Source organism: Mustela nigripes, chromosome 8 (genome assembly GCF_022355385.1).
Source record: "Mustela nigripes isolate SB6536 chromosome 8, MUSNIG.SB6536, whole genome shotgun sequence".
Lineage (NCBI taxonomy): Eukaryota > Metazoa > Chordata > Mammalia > Carnivora > Mustelidae > Mustela > Mustela nigripes.
In genome coordinates, this window is record NC_081564.1 from 15,140,467 (window position 1) to 15,160,171 (window position 19,705).

The 19,705-nt window shown below is 46.8% G+C and overlaps 1 protein-coding gene across 1 annotated transcript in view; it reads left to right on the forward strand.

The window, feature by feature from the left end:
* CCDC60 (coiled-coil domain containing 60) overlaps window positions 1-19,245 on the forward strand; it is a 157,099-nt gene extending 137,854 nt beyond the window's left edge. Inside the window, exons 8-14 of the mRNA XM_059409948.1 lie at window positions 5,729-5,813; window positions 8,809-8,880; window positions 11,883-11,945; window positions 12,598-12,720; window positions 14,750-14,881; window positions 16,677-16,866; window positions 18,956-19,245. Coding sequence (XP_059265931.1) covers window positions 5,729-5,813; window positions 8,809-8,880; window positions 11,883-11,945; window positions 12,598-12,720; window positions 14,750-14,881; window positions 16,677-16,866; window positions 18,956-19,057 — 767 coding nt within the window. The 3' untranslated portion in view covers window positions 19,058-19,245. The remainder of the gene's footprint in view (window positions 1-5,728; window positions 5,814-8,808; window positions 8,881-11,882; window positions 11,946-12,597; window positions 12,721-14,749; window positions 14,882-16,676; window positions 16,867-18,955) is intronic.
* Window positions 19,246-19,705: the final 460 nt, after the last annotated feature.

Consider the following 19,705-nt stretch of genomic DNA (forward strand, 5'->3'; position numbering starts at 1 on the left):
CAGGGTTCTGGGATTGAGCCCCACATCAGGCTCTCTGCTCAGCAGGGAGCCTGCTTACCCCTCTTTGCCTGCCTCTCTGCCTGCTTGTGATCTGTCAAATAAATAAATAACATCTTAAAAAAAATAATAAAGGGAAGAAGCAAATGATATATGATCGAAAGATCATAAAACCAAGGCATGGGCTAGAGACAGACTGGTGGCAGGAATGCGGCTAGCCAGAGTGGTCAGGAAAAGACCCTCTCAGCTCTGACATTTAGGCTGAGATCTGAGGATACGAAGCCGGGGAAGGAGGCAGGAGTCAGAGTGGGCATCGTCTTTGTAGGGTCAGGTAAGGACTTCAGAGTGATTCTGAGTGTAAGAGGAAGTCTCTGGAAGGCTTTCAGTATAGAAGTAACAGGATCCGGTTTTCTTTTCAAAGGTGTCTGTGTGGTTATTAGTGTCATATCCATGCTGTGTGTCTTTTAACCCTGAGAGCCTTGCAAGTAAGAAGCGTCTCCAGCTTCAAGAACGGGCTTGGTCCAGAAGCAGCACCAGCGGCGGCAGGAACGAGGGAGGCAGCGGAGGGGGAAGGAGACTGTGATGAGCAGAGGGTGGACGGCGCCATCTCTCCAGACACCCGAGACACCGCTGAGCCGTCCCCAGCGGCTGCCTCCCCCCACATCTAACCAGCTGACTTGCTCCCATCAGTCCCGTCTCCTAAAGTCTTTTGAACCTTCTCTCTGCATTTCCGTTACTTCATCTTAGAAAACTGGGGCACGTAGGCTAGTTTCTGACACTTAAGTTTTGCTTCATACACAAGGGCTTTGTTAAAAAAAAAAAAAAGAGTGGGAATGATATTTTAATATTTGAGAAATTTTATATAAAAATTTAGATTAAAAACAACAACAATAGCAACACTGTGACAAGAGTGGACCCTCGACCCTGCACAGTGTTTAGCTAGAGCTGCTCTTCTTAGGTGGGGCACGTGCTGGCTAGTTTTCCCCAGTCTCCATCAGTCCCTACTCCCCCCAATCACTGCTCCCAGTTGGCCAAGTGCATGGCCATTTCCTGTCTCATTTGCCCCACTGTATTCCTGAGAATAAGGATGATAAGGATCACCATGACGACAGTACAATAGTTAATACTTAAGAAGATTTTATGTATCGGGCACTACTCTAACTTCTAATATATACATACTAAGTGTGTACACACACACACACGAATGTATATATTTGCATATAAATTCAATGAATCCTTGCAACAGTTTTACGCCTATTTTGTAGGTGAGAAAATTGGAGCACAGAGAGATGACATCACTTGCCCAAAGTCACACATCTCGTAAGTGATGAGGCCAAAATTTGAACCCAGGCAATCTGGCCCTTATGTCACAGTCACACTTCATCTATATGCTTTACCCAAGTCTCTAGAAAAAGTGGGAAATGAAAGACCAGGAGGGAAACTCGATTTTTCTTACACTAGCTCCTGTCACCATCTGGTGCCTGCCGCCTGTAGGTACCTGAGTCTGGAACACTGCTTTTTCCTGGCCCGCACTCCCATTTCCTCTCACCCATGTGGACTGCTACAGCCTCCTTGTCTTCTTGTCTTGCCCTCACATGTCTATGCACTCTTCTCCCTGTTGAGTCAGAAAGAACTTTCTGAATGAAAAATCCGATATAAGGGCACTAGAGTGGCTCAGTCAGTTAAGCGTCTGGCTCTTGATTTCGGTTCAGGTCATGATCCCAGGGTCCTGACATCGAGCCTGACGTTGGGCTCTGCAGTGGGCATGGAGCCTGCTTAAGATTCTCTCTCTCCCTCTTTTTCTGTGCCTTCCCCCCAGCCTCTTTTTTAAAAAAAGGAGGTGGGGTAACTCGGTGGCTCAATGGGTGAAGCGTCCAAGTCTCGATTTCAGTTCAGGTCATGATCTTAGGGTCATGAATTGGAGCCCCTTGTTGGGCGCCATGATCAGTGGGGCATCTGCTTAAGATTGTTTCTCTCCCTCTTCCTCTGCCCCTACCTCCACTCTCTCTCTAAACAAATAAATACATAAGTATATAAGCACTTAAAATATTTTTTAAAAATCTGATATAGATGTCCCCAGCTTAACATCTTTCAAGATTCCCCATTGCCTCTAAGACTTCACCTCTGATCTTGTCCTAGGCTTTCATAATAAGCTCAGCTCTTACCACTTCTCACCTTACACTAGGCACTCCAACCTCACCAAAATGCTTTCCTCTTCTTAAACAATGCACATTCTTTCATGTCACTGTCTGCAGTGTTCCTTCACCTGTGACCCTTTAGTCTGGTGGACTCCTACTCAACCCTCAAGACCCAGATCAAATGTTCCCTCCACTGTGAGGTCTTCCCTAACACTCCTGGGTTCCCCCCTCTCAATTCTCTTAGTACTTTGATCTTTGATTTTGCTTTTATTGAGCACTTAAATTTTAATTTACAACTGTGTCTCATATTAAGTAGGAACTCCCTCTGGCTGGATACAAAGATCTGAAAAATAGTGCCTTAAAACAGATAAAAGTCCATTTTTCTTACAGATTAAAGAAGACCAATCCATGGCTGGTATGGCTCCCAGAGGTCACTGGGAACCCGGCTTCCTTCTGTTTTTCTTTGCCACTGTGCTCGGCATGGCTTTATGATCAAAATGGCTGGAATGCCACTCATCCCAGCCACATGCTAGGCTGAAAGCAGAAAAAAGTAGGTGACGTTAGAGAAGTGCTCACTCCCCACTGAGTGGAAGCAGTCTTCTCAGAAGCTTCATAAAACATTTCTACTAAACCCTCATTGTCCAGAATTTCATCCCAAAGGCACACCTGGCTGCAAAGATGTTGGACAATTGGTCTAGTAAATGCTTACCCTCACACACACACACACACACAAGAACATAAACACACGCATGCACACTGATATACACACACACACATGCACACACATATGCACATATTTCTATCACTAAGGTAGACAGGGGAGAGGAACATGAGCTCGCTACTGGTGTGGAACAATGACGTCTTATTCACCCTCAGCCCAGCACACACCGGGTTCACAAGGACCAGGAGATGCATTTCCACCAGAGACCTACGTCCCAGGGAGAAAGTCTTTCTACATTCAATTCCCCATCCTCCCCCTCTATTTATGCCTTAACCTCCCTCCCATTTGTCATAGCCTTGACAAAAGTAGATTAATTTCCCAGACTTCCACTGCCTTCTGAAACCTCCTCAAATTTTATTCTGAATTCATGAATCCTATTCTGAGAGACAGTGCTCGCTTCGGCAGCACATATACTATTCTGAGAGACACACCATTTAACCAAGGTCTAATTTCCAGGCTGGCAAAAGACCTTCTCTATTTTTCCCCAAAAAGGAAGAAACAAGATTAGTCACTCAAGAGTGAGGTTTATGGACTGGCTATGGATGAGAGAGGGAGGAAGGAAGTCAGAATTTTTTTGAAATTTGAAAACAGAAGGTGCCATTGTACGTAAACAATGGATAATGTCATCCCCATAGCTCTGAGAACTGAGGACCAAGCAGGTTTCTCTGAGTGTGGGTCTCATTATAGGGCCCTATTCCTCAGGGAAACATATTTTGTGACATCTGCACCCCCGGCAAACAAGTGTCTGCTCCCAGGTAGCCTTGAGGGGTAGATGTAGACCTCCGGAGTGCCCAGGATTCATTTCAGGTCATAGGTCTCCAACCTCAGCTACATGATGGAGGGAGCTTGATACTGCTGGGCGCCAACCTGCCCAGAGGTACTGTTGACAAACAGGAAGGAAAACCTTTAGTGCATTAAGTGAATGTGGAAGCTTCCTCGTGATTCTCTACGAGAGCTGCCCAATGTGCCAGGTCACCAAGGCCATCTGCTGGTATCCACCTACCCTTAGGCTGGCTTGAGTACGGGTGGAGGAAGGAATGGGGAAGCAGTCGGATGTTGCGCCTCGGTTCCCAGGAGATAGGAAGAAAGTGGAGGAACCAGCCACAGCTTCCTTACTAATAGGCTTCTAGACACTCCCCAAGAATTCTGGGATGTGCTACATAGGGGAGGTGGGTGTGACGAGACAATGATGAAGACCAGATTCAGGTCAACTGGAATCATGCCCACAAATGACTAGGAGGATACAACACTAGGGAATGAGGAAGGTGGAGTGGAAAATGGCTGAATGCAGCCTAGAGGGCTCCAGGATCATTAAGGGGCAGCACCCTTGCCCTAGCACCCAGTGACCACATTCGTAAACAAGGCTGGATACAAATGGTGGTGGGAAGCACTGGGCTTCGCTCCCACAGGCATGGCTTTTGAGACCTGCACTTGCGTTGATGATGGGCACCTACTGAAGGGTGCAAAGTACCCCCACTGCCACTGTCTTCCTTTCCTGATGCCCCAGATCCAGCTCAAGTTTTCCCATATCCTTCCTTCCTTTTCTCTTCTCCTTAGCCACTCACTTCTGCAATCAGCAAGTGTTGACTGGGACCCCTCCATGACAAGCACAGTGCCAAGAACTTGCAAACGTGTATCCACATAAAACATGTAGGACTTCCACCATCCCACTTTTGGGGAAGCATACAGCTTACTCTAAGTATATTTCATATTCCAACTTTCAAATCAGTGTATTAGCTTCCTGGGGCTGCCATAATGCAGTCCCATGAACTGAGAGGCTGAAAACAACAGGAATTTATTGTCTCAGGCAGTTCTAGAGGCCGGAATCCAAAATCAAGGTGTGGCAGGGCTGTGATTCCTCTGGAACCCAGAGGGGGGAGCCCTCCCCTGCCTCTCCTAGCTCCTGGTGGTAACTGGCGACCCTCGGCACTTGGCTCTAGCTGCACCGTCAGTCCATCTGCCTCTGTCATCACGGGTCATCCTCTCCCTGAGTGACTGTCCCCTCTTGTTATAAGGACACCAGTCATATAGGATCAAGGCCCCACTCCATGGCAGTATGACTTCATCTTAACCACATCCACGACGTCTCCATTTCCAAACAAGAATGTGAATACTTCACATTCTGAAATACTGGGAGATTAGGACACCCACGTGTCTTTTGGGAAGACACGCTTCAACCCGTAACAGTCAGGCACAAAGATGTATTTCTGCACTAGGTAAAAAGCAGCAATGTTAAGTATGCAAGGAAAAGTCACCTAGCGCAAGGAGGAGGGCAAGAGCACTGAGGGGGCGGGGGAGGGTGGGGGGAGCGGCCGGAGCATGCGCACCGGCCCGAAGTCCACCCTTCCGCGCGCAGCAAGAATGAACCCCATCTCGAAGTCTTTTCCGAAAGCAGAAGGTCTGGATTTTTACAGGAAACCTTCCAGTTTTAAAAGGTTAGCCTCTATGTCAAATCAAACGAAACACGAGTGAGTAAGATTCAGCCTGTGGATCACCAGGTTGGAACTTCAGGAGCATGGGATCAGGAAGGGTTTCCCAAGCAAGATGATTTCTTCCCAGAATTGGAAACTGTTCTCTCTGGCAACACTAGGGTTTAAGGTCAGGGAGGGAAGTGGGAGGGGAGGCAGGAGAGAAAACAAGCAGCCAGATCCTGCAATACCTCAGAGGCCACAGGGAGGAAGGCAGGTGTTATCCAAAGGGAAAATGACAAGTCGCTGGTTTTAAGCAGGGAGGTGATATCTGCCCTACAACATTCCAACCAGTATTGGCTGTCTACACCTTGATCTATCCCTCTCCAGCTCACCACACACAGGAGCTGAGAGATACCAGCCCCGCCTGCCTTCTGGACAATGACCTCTCATGTTCCCATCAGATTTGCAGAAGCTGCTGGAAATGGTTCGGGAAGATGCCCGAAGGACAATCATGTTGGAAAATGGGATGCAAAGAAAAGCACCCAGGTACGTTCTCTTGACCCACGGGGCAAATAAAGGATGTCAGAATAGCAGTGATAACATTAGCCATAGCAGTTCCACGTTCCTGAACGTTTTTCTTTGTGACAGGCACTGAGTCATATACTTTGTCCATGTGTCTCATGTTGTTCTTACAACAACCCTCTGAGGAAGATACTATTATCTTTATCTTACAAATGAGAAAAAGGGGTCTCAGAGAGGCTAAGCAACTTGTCCAAGGTCACCCACTAATGAATGGTAAGGGCACAACTTGAATGCAGATCCTTCTAATTCCAAAAAACATCCTCTTAACCACCACGCTGCACTGCTTCCCAGGAATTGTAAGAGCCTTTGTTCACTCATTTACTGAATGGTTATGAGTATGTCTGGATGAGGTACTAATTATTGCAGGAAGCCTTATAAAAGGAAAGCTCAGACCTAAAAGAATGAATAATAGGAGAACCTCATCTAGTCTGGGACAGGGACGGGAATGGGGATCAGAAAAGTTTTCTCCGAGGAAGAGACTGTGACTCACAGCCAACACGGGGCAGGTGAACATTTCAGGTAGCACGTGGGCAAATGCACTCAGAAGACACCATGGCACCTTCAAGGAAACTAAATGCGGCCAGAAAGGGGTAGAAAGAGGCATGAGTCTGTCCAGGGACCTTGAAAACCACATCCAGGATTCTGGTGTCTTTCCTAAGAACAACAAAGATCCTCAGAAGTGTCAAGCGGGTGACCTAGGTGATTGGCTCATGGCATCAGACTTGAACCTGAAGGGTCCTCCTTCCGGTAGGAAGGCTTATCCACGGGATTTCTGGCCTCGAACAGCCTCAGAGACCATGCCAACTGGATCTGGAGTTTCCTTCCCAAGTACATACCCTCTGAGTTAGCTAATTACTTCCTGAAAATAAATGATGCTCTAGAAGAGCTTCTTCATCGCTTCCAGCCTACGGGGAGGCCCGTTATAACTTATGGGTTATTGTTATTACCGTAATTACAGTTCACCGAGCCCTTGCTCATGAATCACACCCACCGCTGCTTACTGATGACGAATTTCTGCTGCTGCTGTCTCGACTTGCATGGGGGGCTCGGAGGGTGGCCTGTGGAGGCATCCTGAGACCGTGTTGGCCCTCTGAGCCCTGGCTGCTGTTCCTGATTCACCAGCGTAGCTCCATGAGTCTCCCACCTTTGTAAGAACCCACGGCACGAACACCTGCGTTGGAGTCAGACTGACACGCATCTGAGAGCTAGAAAAGGTCCACTTAGCCTTCCTCTTTAGAGGAAAAAGGTTTTAACCTTTCCTCATCTATAAGATGAGATTTTGTGACTTCAAAGCACTGGCCTTGGAACCACGTAGGCTAGGCTGGATGGATCTCCGTCCTCATCACTGAACTGCTGTGTGATGTTGAGCAAGTGGCTTCACCTCTCTGAGCCTGATTCCAGTTCTGTAAAAGGAGGCTCAAGAGCCATAATATTCTCTTTGTAAAGCATTATGATGGTTGTGAAAACGATGTCTATTCCAATGAGTCCTTTTAAGAATTTAGGTGAAATGATGCATTTAACATAAGAGCACGGGCCTACCACATTACAAGCACTCGATCCATGATGGCGGCGGCGGTGGTCCCTTCATCCCACACACAGCCTCACGCAGAATCTTCCCAGTATGTTGCCAACGCAGACTTGTTAACAACCACCCGTTGCCAACAACCCACCATAGGGATGGAGAAGGGCAATGAGTGTTTTGCAGAAGGACCCTCCAAAGACAAAACCACACAAAAACAGAAAACTCATGGCGTGGCCTCTGTGTTCACTTCGGTGATCCAATAACCATGGAGACAGACCAAGAACCGGTTGAAATTTCCCATCCTCCTCAATTCCTCCAGGATCAAAATCTCCCTAATCTCTCCCCGAGGCAGCAGATATTGGAGGCTTCTCCGTAAAGCTGCCGAGACACAGTGAGGAAAAGTCGCACATTTTCCTTTGGCATCCTCACATTAGAATCTGGATTCCTTTTCCAATGGACGCCCCAGATCTGCTCCCCTAGGGGCTGACCTAGGAATCCGGGGTTTTCCAGAACCCCTAACAGGCAACTGGACCAGCCCCAGCCTCAAAGCCAGACTGCCCTCTGGTCGTCTTAGTCTCTTTGGGCTGCTGTTAACAAAAATACCCAGGACTGGATGGTTTACAAACAACAGAAATTTATTTCTCACCGTTCTGGAGGCTACGAAGCCCCAAATCAAGGTGCCAGCAGATTCGGAGTCTGCTGAGGGCCATCCCCATAGATTGTTTTCTTGTTGTAACTTACATGGGGGAAGGGAGCTCCCTAGAGTTTCTTTTATAAAGGCACTAATCTCAGTCATGAGGGTTCTGACCTCAGGAGCTGATCACCTCCCAAAGGCCCCTACCTCCTAACACCCTCACCTTGGGGGTTCGGATTTCAACATCCTCCTCAAGAGCCATAATATTCTGGGGGGGGATGCAAACATTTGGACCGTAGCATCACCTAGGAGGATGACCTTTTCTTAAAATCTTCTACCAGTCTTTTCTAAATGTCTCTGAGGGTCAGAATTAGCTGGGACGCTTGTTAAAAATACGAACGTGTAGTCTTCATTCCAGACCCACTGAATTGGAATCTGCAGAGGAAACTGTGTTTTTTAACAAGTGCTTCAAGTGGGCACCATTTCTCAGGATGCTGAGAAATTCTAAGGCTTCAAAATGGGCTCTCTGCACACCTGTATCAGAAGTGTGCGTGTGTGTGTGCACGTGCGCGTGCGTGCACATGCGTGTGTAGTTCTACATGCAGCTTCTGGGGCCTCACTCCAGGCCTGATGCATCCCCCCTGGGAGCATGTATTAGGACCGATCTCTCCAGGTGATCCCATGCCCAGCAAAGTCCAAGGATCCCTGCTCTAGAAAGAATTCTCCATCCTCCCACAGACACTTCCTGCCTCAGGGGCCCCGTATGTTCTGTGTGTTACTAAGAGACTTGTCTTGCTTTGCAGTATCTTGTCTATGCTCAAACAAAACAAGAGCGATTTGGCCTATAAAGACATGCAGACCACCCGCAAGTCAAGGTAGGAGGCGCCCCCCGATCCCAGGGACTGTTGCAGCGGTGCCCCTCACCAGCCTGTCGGAAGGAGGGCAGGGAGGGGGGACTTTCTCCTTCTTCACTGGAAATAAGCCCCTTAATTTCTGGGGCTGGGGGGTGAGTGTCCAGGCGGCTCTTCCCCCAGTCAAACAGTATAAGGTTAAAATCTTCCAGTCATGGTGAGACATGAACCAGGGAGAGCGTGGCATCCTGTACAGGACTACCTTTTCCCTCTTCACTTGGGGTGGCTTTGAATGAGGGAGAGGAGCTCCAGCCCCATTTCATTTATTTATCTCGACTGTACTCATCAGTTCCTCCCACCCCACCCCGTGCCAGGAACCGTGCTAGGTTTGGAGGGATTCAACAGCAAATAGGACATATGTAGTCTGCCCTCGCAGAGCTCACCATCCGGACTGGGTGGGCTCCTAACTTTTGTGCTCTGGACCCTTTCAGAAAAATGTTTTTTTCTTTTTTTTTTTTAAGATTTTATTTATTCACTTGACAGACAGAGATCACAAGTAGACGGAGAAGCAGGCGGCGGGGTCGGGGAAGCAGGGTCCCCGCCGAGCAGAGAGCCCGATGTGGGCCCCGATCCCAGTACCCTGAGATCATGACCTGAGCCGAACGCAGAGGCTTCAACCCACTAAGCCATCCAGGCGCCCTGCAGAAAAAACACTTTTAAAGGCACACTGTAAACCACAAAGGTTTGCGACAAAATCTGCAGCACTATAGATTATGATATTATAATCAAATTGGGGATATAGTCATCTATGGGCTCCTTTAGCAATGAATTATATAAAAAGACTTAGCAGCAGATCTAATGACTACTGTAATTTTAGATTAGGGTTGAGTGTAAATGACCTCTCGAAGTATCTGCCACAATTGCAACGTGTTGTGCAAATACATGCAATTTCTATTTCTGCTAAAGGTTGGTTGAAATAAAAATGTAACCTTTTTTCCATCTGCATTCATGGACGCCTTGAATCCTGCCTGTGGTTAAGAATCACTGATCTAGGAGCACATGGGTGGTTCAGTGAGTTAAAGCCTCTGCCTTCAGCTCAGGTCATGGCCCCAGGGTCCTGGGATAGATCCCTGCATCGGACTCTCTGCTTAGCAGGGAGCCTGCTTCTTTCTCTCTCTCTCTCTCTCTCTCTCTCTCTGCCTGCCTCTCTGCCTACTTGTGATCTCTGTCCATCAAATAAATAGATAAATAAAATCTTTTTTAAAAAACCTTTAAGCAATTAATAAAAAATAAAATAAAAATAAATCACTGGTCTAATGGGAGAGCCATGCATTTATTAAATAATGCCACAGAGTTAGCCATATAATCTTGACTATAGCCATATAATCATGTTCTGAAGGAAAAGTAAGGAGGACTGGGTGCATGATGGGCACTAGAGGTCTAAGATTAAGTTGGACATTTAAGCTGAGACCTGAAAAAAGAAGATTTAGCTAGCCTATGGTGGGGATAGGTGGGGATAGTGTTCCAAGTAAAAGGAACAGCCTGTGCAAAGGGCCTGAGACTGGAGGAAGCTAAGAGGCACTGAACAGAAATCAATATGGCTGAAACTCAAGGAGAGTCAAGGAACAGGGAGACAGAGAGGAGCAAAGGGTCCTTTGTTGTTTATTTCTGCTTGTTCTTTTATCACAGCTAATACAACTACTTCCCTCACTTTCCACCTTGTCCCTGAGTCACATTGTCAGTGCTAAAAAAGAAGAGAGCCATCTCCAGGAGGGAGGTTAAAGCCAACACACTCCCCCAAAGAATTCATCTGCAGGGGTTGGGGCAGCTGGTTGGAATCCAAACACAAGGACCTCTGCATACTATTACTGGGGCCCTGGATCCCAGCAAGATGGGATAAGGGCTCCATCCATCACCTGTCAGAGATAAGACCTCTAGATCCAGCCCCCTGAGCCTCTGGGAAAAGCAGCAAAGGTCAGGACCTTTCCTGCAGAGAGGGGTCCAAGAAGTGGCGATCCTCATGAAGCAAGTTCTAGGTGCTACAAGGCCAATAGGGAAGGGTCAGCTGCACATCACAAGGATAAAAACAAAACAAACAAAAAAAAAAACCAGGCTCATTCTCTAGAACCAGACAGAGAAGGCAGTCAAGTAAACCTTCCAAGCATTTGGTAAAAAGGGAGACAGGGCAAGAGAGAAGGTGTAAGACACTGGTATTAAAGGACCTGGGAGAAGGTGCAGGGGAGGGATGGACATGGGCAAAGGAGCTTCACCCCCTTCTAGGAACTCGGACCAGCAAAGTCACAGGAGGGAGTGGCCACTCAAGGAATTCAGTCAGCCCACTGTGACTGATCACAGATGAGGACAGTGACAGTCCAGAGCCTAGGTGCTTGCCCGAAAACTGGGAGGTGGTGGTACCCAGGTTGGGCTCTGGAGTCAGCTCTGTCTTCAAAGTAAACCAAAGTGAACGGTCAGCTCAGAGTCCAGTTCAAAGAAGAGAATCCTTGAGTGAAGAAGTGGTCTGGGGTTGGGAACATCAACATCATGACTAGAAGGACTTGACCATCCCATCACCAAACCTGTAACTCGGGCCGGGGGGTTACATATTAATCGGTATAGAGAGGAAAATGGAAGGGGCCTAAGTAAACTTGTCCTCCAGAGGCAAAGATCGATTTTGTACAAATGAAGCTGGGATCCAGAAAATAGGTCATTCTGACAATACACAGAGACAGAAAGTCAAATTCAGACTAAGAGTCAGAGCAGGAAGAACTTGCTATAGACCATGAAACAGTGTTGGATTGGGACAGGAGGAGAAGAAACAAGAAGGGCCCTCCAGGTGGGGCATATGGGTAGAAGCAAGGGCCAAGAGATGGGAAATAAATATACTCAGTTCCATGACTGGTCCCTTAATTAGAGCCAGCTCCCTTACCTGAACCCGGAAGGCTAGCAGGTGTCATGGGAGCCCCGAAGGCACCCTTTTTATGAAAAGCAGGCTCCAGGCAACCTGAAACTATCCTTTTGTGTTTCAGTGACAGATCCAGCAGTACAAGTGGAGAAAGCCACACCCAAGTCATCCAGAAGAAGTCTAAAAGGTAGGCCAGTTGGGCAACAGAACAAGCTGGGCAAAGGCACTGCGGCAACCACATTGCCTGTCTCCCCAGGGGTGTGGGAATAACCCAGTGCAGACCACACTCCCTGAAGTCATAAACACTGCTTAAAGACAAGGGATGTCCAGGGCAAGGGGGTCACAGCCAAGATGGCAATGCAGACAATGACAATAAATTCACCCCAGGCATGGGGTGAAGCATTCCATATTATCTTACTTATTCCCCAAAACCAATTCTATGAGGTGGGAGCATTATCCCATTCTATGGAGGGGCAAACTGAGACCTGGCCAGGTGAGATGTCTTGCCCAAGGCCAAGAAATAGTGGTGCTGAGTTAGAGCCTGAGTCTCCCAGCTCCAAATTCCATTTTCATTGCACTGTCTTTAACATTTGCTGGCCTTAGGTGAACGGATGTCTCTCTGTGGGCTTACTTATTAAAGCCTGAACCACTAGCCTGATGTTGGGAAGATCTGTCCTTCCCACATCTAGGGGAATGTGAAGGGAAGATCCAGGTGAGGGTAGAGAACTGGGTGGTACAGAGAGTCTCCACAGCAGAGCACCTTGGGGCTCAGGGAGGCCAGCCTCATGGGTCTGATCCTGGGGCTCCATCCCTTAAGCCCTTTGTATCTGTGTCGACAGCCGCACCAACCGTGACATCATCCAATGCAAGACTGGCGTGTGCAGCTCCATGAGGGCCAAGTTCTACAGCGTGGCCCAAGAGGCTGGTTTCTGTCTTCAAGACAAGATGGAAATCCTTATGAAGTAAGGGCACACAAGCATCTATGCATCCAGAGGACACTCATCTAGTACCCAGGATGGGCCCGCTAATGTCAGGTGCTGGGGCTTAGCAGGGAATAAGGACATATTTCCTGCCTTTGGAGAGCCTAGAGTCTCCTGGAAAGTATGGGTAGAAACGAACAACATAGTTGATAAATATATAGGCACAAATTATAATCACTGCTATACAGAAAGAGAACAGGGTACTGTGAGAGAAAGAAACCATGAGGACCTAATTTAGGTTGGGTAATCCAGGAGGACATCTCCAGGGAGGTGACTTTAGGCTGAGCCCTGACAGATGAGGAGGAGCCGGTGATGTGGTAAGAAGACAGCAGGAGAAGTACACACAAAACCACCAAAGTATGAAGGGATGTGGAAAATTTGAAGAGAAGGGAGTATGGTGGGCTACTGGAAGATTTACTTTCCTACTCTGACCACCCAGTAACTGTCTCCCTTCCCAGGCTCCCCCTTGACTGTGGTCACCATTCACCCCCATAAAACCCATCCATTCCATTCAACTAAGGTTATATGGTAACTCTCACAATTTTTGTGAGAGTTATATTGGATATAATATATTATATTATTATATAACATTATATAATGTTATAATATATCATATTATTATAAAATGCAGTATATTATAATATAATATGCTTATGTTATTATATACTGTGTTATATAATGTTATATTATATTATATTATATTATATTATATTATATTATATATTGGTCTCTCACTATTTGAGAATGGAGGGGTCAGCTGCTCTGACTGTTCATTGGGAGATGACCTGCCCCCACCTTCTGGAAGACCCCAAGCTTATGAAGGAGATGAACAGACCATTACCACACAGGTTGATGAGGGCCAAAATGGGAGTGAGACTGGGACTAAGGGATCACGTGAAAAAGATATCTTGCCTAGCATGAGAAGCAATCAGAAGTCTTCCTGGAGGAAACATTTTCAGTTTAATAAAAATTGATGAGATTTCCAGGGTACATACTACATACCAGCCAAAGGGTGTAAGAGTTTTGTATTTATCATTTAGCCCTCACAAAAATCCTAGGAAGTAGGTGCTGTTATTAGACCCACCTTATAGATGAGAAAAGTGGGCACAGAAATGTCTCTTGTCAAAGGTAATAAAGGTGGAATTTGAGCCCAGAGAGTTACATAGGAAGAGGGAAGGAGGGTTGGGAGTTCCAGAGGAAAGCAACAGCAAAGTCTCGGAGGCCAAAAGGGGCACAGGGCACCAGGAACGGCCAGTAGATGTGTGTGGCTGGGGCTTGGGTTGCTTTCATGGTAATCAGAGAAAAAGATAGAGACCAGATCATAAAAGATCTTACTAGTCCAGCTATGGAGGTTTAACTTTACCTCAGAACTTTGTTCACTAGCCAAAGTATAAAATGCCAAGCTGGAAAATGCTGTAGAGGCTGAATAATCCAGAGCCTTGGAAGGCAAGTTACTCAGGAAACTTTATTGCAAGTAAAATGGAGTCACTGAAAGTTGTACACAGGTGAGTGGCACAGTTATGTTTATACTGGAAAAGCTCCTTAGAGAGCTAGAACATATGCCCAGAATGATAAAGGGGAGTGAAGAAGAGAGGAACCAACTTGAGTCAAACACCTACTTGCATCTGGCCCTAAGCTTGGCACTTCACCCACATTGTATCATTTAATCCTCACCTCCAAGAACCGGAACCATTATTACTCTCCATTTTACAGTTAGAAAGTGTGTCAGTGCAATCAAAAAGTAGTAGGGAGAGAATGAAGGTTGATTTTTTAAAAAAAGAAAAAGAAAAAGAAGTGGTGACTGGATTTAGCACGAAAGGACCATTTCAGGACCCTGGAGAGAGTCGTGTCTCTTGTGGCCTAAGCCACATTGTAAATTGAAAAGCCATCTGAGAGGGCTGAGTATTTCATGAAGAAAATGGTGTTTAAGTCAGACCTCAAAAGAACAACTAGGATGGACAAAGAAGGAATGGGTCTGATCTTCTTCTTTTTCATACAACCTCTGATACAGGCGCCAAGAAGAGAGAGGTCTCCAGAAGTTCCATTCTTTCGTCATTGTCTCAAATTTTAAAAAGGATATAGCAAAAATGAGGCATCAAGTCTCCATGGCAAAAGGAGATGCAGAAGAAATTGCAGACCATTGGTAAAGATCCTGAGAGCCAGATAAGAGGGTCCTTGAGGCGGGGGGAGGGGGAAGGGGACTGTTATTACAGAATTACAGAATTGATCCCATTATCCTTCGAGACCGTTCTTGGCCACGAACAGGGCCCCCCAAACAGGCAGTCATGCAAGAACCCCTCAGTTCCTGAGCCACAGATAATCCAACAACTGTGGGCTCCATACTTATCTTCTGTTTGATTCAGACTTGCAAATGAAAACTAATATGCCAACCCCTTGCAAGAGGCAGATGAGGCAACCACCTAAAAATTTCTACAAATTGTGAGGTCTAGGAGGCAATCCCTATATTCCCCAAATAGCCTGACCCCTGAAGGATATAAAACCAGACAGGCATATCCTAGGAGCGCTGTGCCTCAGCATGGAAGTGATAATAGAATTACAACAAAAAGCACCGTGAATTGAGTGATTATAGGGTGGCAGACATGACCCAGGAAATTTTCCTAAATTATCTATTTTATTTCCCACAAAACTCCTGAAAGTTACATATGAATCCCCACTCCATAAACAAGGACACCTCAAGGTTTAAACTCCTGTCTGACCCCAATCTCTACGCTAATCTGCAGTACAGATTTGGAGTGTGCCACGAGCCCCATCATGGCAGGGTGGGGGAATGAGGATCTGAGAATAAGATGAGAACATCTAGAAATGCACCCCAAATCCCTTCTGTGATTTTAATAATGTGGAATGGGAGTTTTCGAGAAGACAAGAATACATATGTACCGCAAAATATAAAATACAAAGCAGTGCACATCACCCAAAGTTAGACAATCAATTTCTTCTTCAAATCCCTTTATAATTGATTCAGCTCTATCAGGGTCGGGGCGAGGAAGAATCCTTTTTTCTTTTTTAAAGAGGAGCCATCCTCTGCCTGAAACCCTGGTCATACCTGAACCGCCTCCAGGTTGGAATCTACCTTATTCCTATCATCTCAAGAATGGGTTACCAGAGGCATCTGGGTGGCTCAGTGGGTTAAGGCCTCCTTCAGCTCAGGTCATGATCTCAGGGTCCTGGGATGGAGCCCCGCATCAGGCTCTCTGCTCAGCAGGGAGCCTGCTTCCCTTCCACTCTCTCTCTCTCTCTGCCTGCCTCTCTGCCTACTTGTGACCTCTGTCTCTCTGTCCAATAAATAAATAAAATATTTAAAATAATAATAATAAAAAAAAGAATGGGTTACCAAATGACCCTCAGACCCTACTACAGCATTCAGGAAGGTTCTCAAAACCCACCGAAACGCACAAAGCTGCAGGCCAGGCTTACTCACTAACAGGGATGTTGAAAATACACACACGATTTCCCCTTCCTTGTCCCCCTCCTCGTCCATCCTGGGCGTGAGAGCCCCCTGCATCATGGCAGGGGTCCCACAGATATATCTGCGACCTCCCTGGCCTGATAACTCTCAAAAGAGAAGCTTCAGAATCTCAGTGCCCCTTCCTTTCTTGTGGTTTTTCACACTGTCTGCTTGATTAGAAAAACCATAAATGCTTTAAAGCGTGTCCTTAATTTGTTTTTTTAATGAGATGCAAATCATGCTCCAGCTTTTACTACCCCCGGAAAAACAAAAGACTTGCCTGAGCTGTGTGGGCCCTTTATGTTCAGGAGTGGAGACAGTCCTCCCAGAGAAGGACAGCACTGCCCTGGGGACATCCCAGGAGAGGTAGAAAGAGAGAGTGGGGACAGAAGACCTGAGATACACAGATTCCCCCCTCTCCCCCCAAGCAGCTTCCTAACTGGCCCTCTCTCCTTGGGATCTGGATTTGAAGGTACTTTGACCTGCTGTCCAAACTCCCTGAGGATCTGAAGAATTTCCGCCCTGCCAAAAAGATCCTGGCGAAACTCCAGAAGTTTGGGGAAAACCTGGACCTCAGGATCCGGCCCCATGTCCTCCTGAAGGTGCTGCAGGACCTGAGAATCTGGGAGCTGTGCTCTCCGGACATTGCTGTGGCTATCGAGGTAATCACTGTGTTCTGTCCGCTCCTTGCTATGCCTCCCGTGCCCTTATTTGGGCATCTCTCAATGTCCAGGCACTGGTTAAGCACTGCAGACCCAACTGAAAAGACATAAGGTCTCTGCCTTCACGGAGCTCATCATCTAACAGGCGAGGGATTACCATATGACCTTGGTGGTTCAACTCCAGGGGAAATTATATTCAGGTAAACGGTGCCCCCAGGGGAAACCTGGAAGCTTTAGAGAGACATAAATAAATGCGCAAGTGAATAAAATAACTTAACAATCATAATAAGGAGCGCTCTAAATGTGGCCCATCGGCCAGCAAGCATAGACCTCACCTGGGTGCTTGTTAGAAATGTGGAATCTCGGGCTTCAAACCTTTATCTACGGGACTCAGAATCTACATTTAAATGAGATCCCAGGTGAGTTGTATGCACAATACAGTTTAAGGAGCACTGATTTAAGGTAAACATAGAGGGAACCTATCTTAACTAGGGCGACTGGGAACCTTAACTAAGGTGACTTTTTTGAGCTGAAACAGAACTTGACTTGTGGGAGGGACTCATTGGCAGTCAATGGGTTGAGAAGGAAGCAAGCAAGGAGGGGCGAGGTTGCCAGGGGACTGGAGAGGTCAGTCTGTGCAGACTTTTGGAAAGTCAGGTTAAGGATTTAGATCCTTCTCTCAAGGCTGCAGGAAAGCCTCTGAATGGTTTTTAATGGTAACTTATCATCACCACCCACCCTAGACATTCTTAGGGTATCAGCAGATGACGGAGAGTCTGAGAGTCACTTCCTTAATTTCATCAGATGGCCTAAGTACATTTTTTTTTTTAAGTGGGCTCCATGCCCAGCGTGATGCCCAACACAGGGCTTGAACTTATGAGCATGAGATTGAGACCCAAGCTGAGATCAAGAGTCAGAAGCTTAACTGATGAAGCCACCGAGGTGCCCCAGATGGTCTATGTACATTTTAATAGGGCTTTCAATGTCTCAAGATAAAAACGGGACTCAAACGGTGGAGTTCTCAGTCCTCTGGGTGTTTTCCTGCTGAGCTGGCCCTCTCACAGGCTGACCTGGGAGTGTATACGTGGTGTAAGGTCAGGAGTGGGGGAAGGGGGTGACCCTGTGGACAAATTCATAGGTCCAGACTGCACCCCCCACATCCTGTGAGGCTCCTTAAGGAAAGACTGGGAAGCCAGTCCAAAACTCACTCAAGGGCAACTCTCCACTCCCCACTTGCCAGTTATGGGGTCCACCATCCACCTGCCAATTATGGGGTTGTAGAAGAGGCAATCTCCAACTGGGTTACGTGTTAGAAACGTGGAATCTCGGGCTTCAAACCATTATCTACTGACTCAGAATCTACATTTAAATGAGGTCCCAGGTGATTTGTATGCACAATACAGTTTAAGGAGCACTGATTTAAGGTAAACATAGAGGGAACCTATCTTAACTAGGGCGACTGGGAACCTTAACTAAGGTGACTTTTTTGAGCTGAAACAGAACTTGGGGTGGGTGTATGCAGGCTCAGAGGTGAGTTCGCCACCCTGGCTAGTAAAACTCAGCATGCTCTTCTCCCAGTGAGAACATCACGGAATGTCTGATACCCGGGACATGGGAGTCTTTTAATCTAGAACTTGTATGAAACCACATTTTGTGTCCTAAAAGCCTTTTTCGGAAGTGAGCTCTTAGTAACCATCAATTCTCAAAGAGGTCTACAAACAAACAAACAAACAAACAAAACTGTTTAAGGACAACTGACTTTTAAAGATATTAAGGATTAGGACAGAAAGAAAAAAAGAAAAATGCAGAGAGCTGGGGTTTTCCTGCCCCCCCCCAATTTCTCTGGGTCAGCAGTAACAAAAAGGGGCTTACAATTAGTCTGCTGAACCAGGAAGCTGGAAGGGGATTCTTTTTTTGAGAGAACAACCCCCATCACAATGATCCAAGGCATTACGCATGCCTGGATGGTCAGAGGACTCCTGCAGCCACCAGCCTCAGTCACACATCTTGCAAGATCTTGGAGGTGGGGCAGGAAAGTGAGTCTAGCTTTCAGACCAGATCTGAAGTCGCTACTGTATTTGCCCTGCAGTTTGTACGTGAACACATCATCCATATGTCTCAAGAGGATTATATCACCTGGCTACAGACCCGCATCAATATCCCCATCCGATTCCAAAGTCTACGGGCATAGCCTGTACCTGGGTCAACCAGCTGTCCCAGCGGAGGAGGGCTAGACTACACTCTGTTCCTGTTTCCTACCTGTGTTCCTGCTTCCTGCCTACTCTCACACACACCCACAAGAATATAGGAGGGTCTGACTTCTGGCAACATTCTAGAAGAAGATACTCCCAGGTGGAAACTCCCCTCAAACTTACACCCCTTGAACTCCCAGTCTCTGTTCCTCATTGGTCCAGCCTGACTCTACCCATTCCCCCTCCAGATGCCTCCACCTTACTCCTCTTCCTCAAATCTTGGTTAATAAAATGGAGCTGAGTGTTTGATGTCTGGCTGGGAAAAAGTTGGAACTGTGGAATTGGGGCATGGTATTCAGATCCTAATAGTAACCACGGTTACTATTTATTAAGCTTTGGTTATGCAATAGGCCCAGTGCTGGGTGAAGTTATATTGCCTATCATTCAATCTCACAATATCTTGGTTAATTGAATAGGGAATGATGATACTGTCCCCATTTTACACCACCGGAGCTACAGCATATTTCTAAACATTATATACAAGCCACGGATGGATAGCTGGGTAGGTGGGTAGATGAATGGATGAGTGGATGGATGGATGGATGGATAGATGGGTGGGTGGGTGGGTGGTTGGATGGATGGGTGGG